This window comes from Mandrillus leucophaeus, unplaced genomic scaffold (genome assembly GCF_000951045.1).
Source record: "Mandrillus leucophaeus isolate KB7577 unplaced genomic scaffold, Mleu.le_1.0 Scaffold83, whole genome shotgun sequence".
Classification (NCBI taxonomy): Eukaryota; Metazoa; Chordata; class Mammalia; order Primates; family Cercopithecidae; genus Mandrillus; species Mandrillus leucophaeus.
Genome location: NW_012109030.1, coordinates 2,565,514 through 2,570,972, shown reverse-complemented (window position 1 = coordinate 2,570,972; position 5,459 = coordinate 2,565,514). Strand labels below are relative to the sequence as shown.

The following is a 5,459-nucleotide window of genomic DNA, read 5'->3' as shown; positions in this document are numbered from 1 at the left end:
GGGCTGGATTTAGCCCACAGGCCATAGTCTGGTGGCCCCTGCCTGGTATAAGATATGACTGGTTTCACTGGACTCATAACTTGAAGGAAATGCCATCATGTCTAAAACAACTCTTTCTGCACTTAACATCCTAGGCACTGGCACTTATAAAGGCAGGAAAACATCTACATTTTTTTTTTTTTTTCGAGACGGAGTCTTGCACTGTCACCCAGGCTGGAGTGCAGTGGCACGATCTCGGCTCACTGCAACCTCCGCCTCCTGGGTTCAAGTGATTCTCCTGCCTCAGCCTCCCAGCAGCTGGAATTACAGGTACCCGCCACCACACCCAGCTAGTTCTTTTTGAATTTTTATTAGAGATGGGGTTTCATCATGGTGGCCAGGCTAGTCTCAAACCCTCAAATGTTTCGCCCACCTCGGCCTCACAAAGTGCTGGGATTACAGGCGTGAGCCACCACGCCTGTAAATAAGATGCCCGGCCAAGGCATCTACTTTGTGGCATCTGAGTTGAGGCCAGGCTACGTGACCTTGGTTAGGATCTTATTTTTCCCATGGATTATTGGCAATATAAACACACATCTGTACGCCATGAAAGTTTTTCAAATTCTGGATTAAAAACACCATCAGTAACAAAATTATGAATACTTATTTACAAATAAGACATTTTCCATTAGCATGACACATGACAGTTTTCATGATAAAGTCAGCATAGAGGAGTATGTGCAATTTTGCATAAGTAATAAAAACATTCAAACTATCAATGCCCTGATAGCATGAATAAGTTCCACCAGGCATCTCTTTTGACTTTACAGTTTTTATTTCCTTTTCTTCATATATCCTTGATGTTGCTGAGAAGAAACTGAACTTTGCACAACAGCAGAAAAGTCTATAGTTAGTCGTGGGCACAGGCTCTTTCTTTTTTCTTCTTTTGTTTGGGACGGAGTCTTGTGCTCTGTCACCCAGGCTGGAGTGCAGTGGCTCGATCTCAGCTCACTGCAACCTCACCTCTCGGGTTCAAGTGATTCTCCTCCCAAGTAGCTGGGATTACAGGCACACGCCACCACACCCAGCTCATTTTTGTATTTTTAATAGAGACAGGGTTTCACCATGTTGGCTGGGATGGTCTCCATCTCCTGACCTTGTGATCCGCCCGCCTCGGCCTCCCAAAGTGCTGGGATTACAGGCGTGAGCCACCGCGCCCGGCCACAGGCTCTTACAGAGAGCATAGTGAGTGCTTGCACAAAACTTTGCTTTTGAAGCAATCCACTGACCTGGTGAAGATCAAAGTACAAACTTGTATGTTTATTGATTTGGCAACTCTGCTTATGGAGAAATACATGTACTAGTCACCAGTACATTTTAATATTGCTCTGCACTTAAATAACCCCCACCTGTCACTGAGCTACAGAAGTGTTGTTTCCATAAATGTTCCCAGTGATACCATGTAAGGTGATACCAGTAAAAAAAATTTCCAAATGGATCTTTTGTTCTGTTACATGGACAAATGTACCATCACTTAAGAAACAGAAATGCAGCAGCTTATCTCCACACAATAGCAAAGACTTTCTTACACGACTGTAACTTCTACTTAGTCCGTAGAAAACCAGTCCCTTTTCTAAGGGTGAAAAAATACCTCTCTTCAAGAGACAGGCGAAAATTTGAAAATCACAAGACTGTGCTCTTTATAGCCTTTCATCCCTCCCACAAATAGGTCAACAGTGAAAAAAGGATGAACTTTAATATTCTAGCTAGAAATGTGTACAAATGTCACATGTGGACTTTTGTCATCTTTTCTGATTATCGACTACTTCAATTTCACTTGAGTTGTGCTTTTATTCTTCTTTGGAATGGCAGTTCCAGAAATCATTAAATATTAACAAATGATGATGTCAGAGTTCTAGAAATAAAAATATCCATCTATTGTAGTACTAGTCCAACCTGAAGGGAGGGAAGAAATGGAATAGTAAGAAAAATTAGATCGCGATGTAGTACAACAGATCAGTCTTTCTAAAAGCTGTCATAAAGCTCAGCTCACACCTGTAATCCCAGCACTTTGGGAGGCCAAGGCAGGTGGATCACCTGAGGTCAGGAGTTGGAGACCAGCCTGGCCAACATGGTCAAACCCCATCTCTACTAAAAATGAAAAAATTAACCAGGCATGGTGGTGGACACAATCCCAGCTACTCGGGAGGCTGAGGCAGGAGAATCACCTGAACCCGGGAAGCGGAGGTTGCAGTGAGCCGAGATCACGCCATTGCACTCCAGCCTGCGGACAGAGCGAGACTCCATCTCAAAAAATAAAATAAAAAATAAATAAATAAATATAATAAAATAAAAAACAAAATAAAATAAAATAAAGCTGTCTTAAGCCTAAGTGAAGCAAGTGTGAAATTGTCTAGGTACATTTGTTGAGTTTACGAGGGCTATATCCACTTCACTTACCTTTTCAGAATCTGTACCTGGACACCTCCAATTGTACAGGTAATACTGCAAATTGCCATCTCCTATACCAAACTTGAGTTTTTCCAAGAATGTCTTATTTTCCATCAAATCCAGTGCGTTGAATACATCAAATCCTTTCTGCCAATTTAAAAAGGATTTAAAATTTAAAACAAAGGACTAGTGTTTTCTGTATTACATATCTCAGTGTAACAATTCTACTAGTAATAGCTTGAATATGCATTTCTAATAGAATTTAATGTCTGTGATATATAGCATAGGTTAAGAATTCAGGGTCGGGTGCCGTGGCTCATGCCTATAATCCCAGCATTTTGGGATGCCGAGGTGGTTGGACCACTTGAGGTCAGGAGTTCGAGGCCAGCCTGAAAAACATGGTGAAACCCCATCTCTACTAAAAATAACAAAAATTAGCCAAGTGTGGTGGTGCGTGCCTGCAGTCCCAGCTACTCAGGAGGCTGAGGCAGGAGAATTGCTTGAGCCTGGGAGGTGGAGGTTGCAGTGAGCCGAGATCATGCCACTGCACTTCAGCCTGAGTGACAGAATGAGACTCTGTCCTTTTTTTTTTTTTTTTTTAAAAAAAGGAAGAATTCAGTTTAAAATTGTCTTATAAAATTAGCAGTGTGGCTGGATGTGGTGGCTCACACCTGTAATCCCAGCACTTTGGGAGGCTGAGGTGGGAGGATCACTGGAGCCCAGGAATTTGAAACCAGCCTGGGCTGCAGGTGTAGGTACAGGTACAGGACATTGTCTCTACAAAAATAAAAAGATTGACTGGGCATGGTGGTGTGCGCCTGTGGACCCAGTTATGCAGGAGGCTGAGGCAGGATTGCATAAGCCCAGGAGGTCAAGGTTGCAGTGAGCTGTGATTGTACCAGTGCACTAAGCCTGAGCGACAGAGAGCCTCTCTCAAAAAACAAACAAAAAACTATAGTGAATCCGAAGAAGTCAGCATGAAAATTCAGAAATGCTGAATCCCAAAAATGTTAAAAATGTAGTATGATGGCTGTCACTGGCATAAAATTACTTACGAAGATTTCAGAAAATATTTTATTCACGTTTAATTTACTTATTTATTTTTAATTTTTTTGAGACAGAGTCTCACTCTGTCACCCAGGCTGTAGTGCAGTGGCATGATCTCGGCTCACTGCAACCTCCACCTCCCAGATTTAAGCAATTCTCCTGCGTTAGACTTCCTAGTAGCTGGCATTACAGGCGTACACCTCCATGCCCAGTTAATTTTTTTGTATTTTTAGTAGAGACGGGGTGTCACCATGTTGGCCAGGCTGGTCTTGAACTCCAGACCTCAAGTGATCCACCCTCCTTGGCCTTCCAAAGTGCTGGGATTACAGGTGTGAGCCACTGCGCCCGGCCTTGTTCCTGTTTTAGAAGGGAATAGTTGTCAAGATGGTTTCATCTCCAGGATTATTAATTATCAGCCTTTGTAAGTCCTACCTTGGCTGAAGCTATTGCCCAGGGACCAAAGTTGTAAAGACTTTAAATAGTATGCAGGCGAGGCGTGGTGGCTCATGCCTGTAATCCCAGCACTCTGGGAGGCCGTGGCAGGTGGATCACCTGAGGTCAGGAGTTCGAGACCCACCTGGTCAATATGGTGAAACCCTGTCTCTACTAAAAATACAAAAATTAGCCATGCGTGGTAGCACGCGCCTATAGTCCCAGCTACTCGGGAGGCTGAGACAGGAGAATCGCTTGAACATGGGAGGCGGAGGTTGCAGTGAGCCAAGACTGTGCCACTGCACTCCAGCCTGGGTAACACAGCAAGACTCCATCTCAAAAAAAAAAAAAAACACACACAAATAGTATGTTTGCTTTGGGCTGATACTGGGAAATACGTTTAAGTAAAATTTTAATGGTAAAACATTAAATGTCTTTAAAATGTCAGACAACAATACTATGCAAAATGTGATATAGAAGAAGCACTTTTTATTTTTCTTTCTCAGGGTTTTTACCTTAAATAACTAATTACTGGCCATATTTTGGAAGTGTTGAAAAAAAGCTGACAATCTGAGGATGATGTTGACTTGGGGATTCAAAGGCACAGGTAAGAGATTTTTATTTTATTTTAATTAATTAATTAATTTGAGACAAGATCTCACTCTGTTGCCCAGGATGGAATGCAATGGTGCGATCTCGGCTCACTGCAACCTCCACTCCCAGGTTCAAGTAATTCTCCTGCCTCAGCCTCCCAAGTAGCTGGGATTACAGGTGTGTGCTATCACACCCAGCTAATTTTTGTATTTTTAGTAGAGACAGGGTTTCATCATGTAGCCTGGCTACAATTAAATGTTGAATTTAATTCCTTTAATTTTAAAATTCAGAGACTATTTGGTTGAATAAAAAAATCGCTGCTAGTTATTCACTCAACACAAATATTCACTCATGTATTAATATTTTCTTTATATTATGGAATCATATCTTTTTCTTATATTCATTATATTACTTCCTAATAGATGGGCTTTATACATCCTTTTTTTTTGAGACAGTTTCTGTCACCCAGGCTGGAGTGCAGTGGTGCAATCTCAGCTCACTGCAACCTCTGCCTCCCAGGTTCAAGCAATTCTCCTGCCTCAGCCTCCCGAGTAGCTAGGATTACAGGCACACACTACCAAGCCTGGCTAATTTTTATATTTTTAGTAGAGACGAGGTTTCACCATATTAGCCAGGCTGGTCTTAAACTCCTAACCTCAGGTGATCCACCCATCTTGGTCTCCCAGAGTGTTGGGATTGCAAGCCTGAGCCACCATGCCCAGCCTTATGTATTCTAAGGGTTAAACATTTATAATTTATATATTTTGTCTTTTTGTTAAACTGCAACAAAATTAATAATGAAAATAGCCTCTAAAGTTTCAAAAGAAACTCTTATCAAAATTCTTCCTTTGATGATCGATAGATTTTTTAAAATACTGCATATGGCCGGGTGCGGTGGCTCAGGCCTATAATCCCAGCACTTTGGAAGGCCGAGGCGGGTGGATCACAAGGTCAGG

At 42.1% G+C, this 5,459-nt stretch overlaps 1 protein-coding gene across 1 annotated transcript in view; it reads right to left on the bottom strand.

Annotated features, from left to right (window-relative positions):
* The window catches only part of NMT2 (N-myristoyltransferase 2), a 42,491-nt gene that overhangs the window by 1,189 nt on the left and 35,843 nt on the right, over positions 1 to 5,459 (bottom strand). Inside the window, 3 exon segments of the mRNA XM_011968117.1 lie at positions 1,580 to 1,581; positions 1,760 to 1,935; positions 2,440 to 2,577. Coding sequence (XP_011823507.1) covers positions 1,915 to 1,935; positions 2,440 to 2,577 — 159 coding nt within the window. The 3' untranslated portion in view covers positions 1,580 to 1,581; positions 1,760 to 1,914.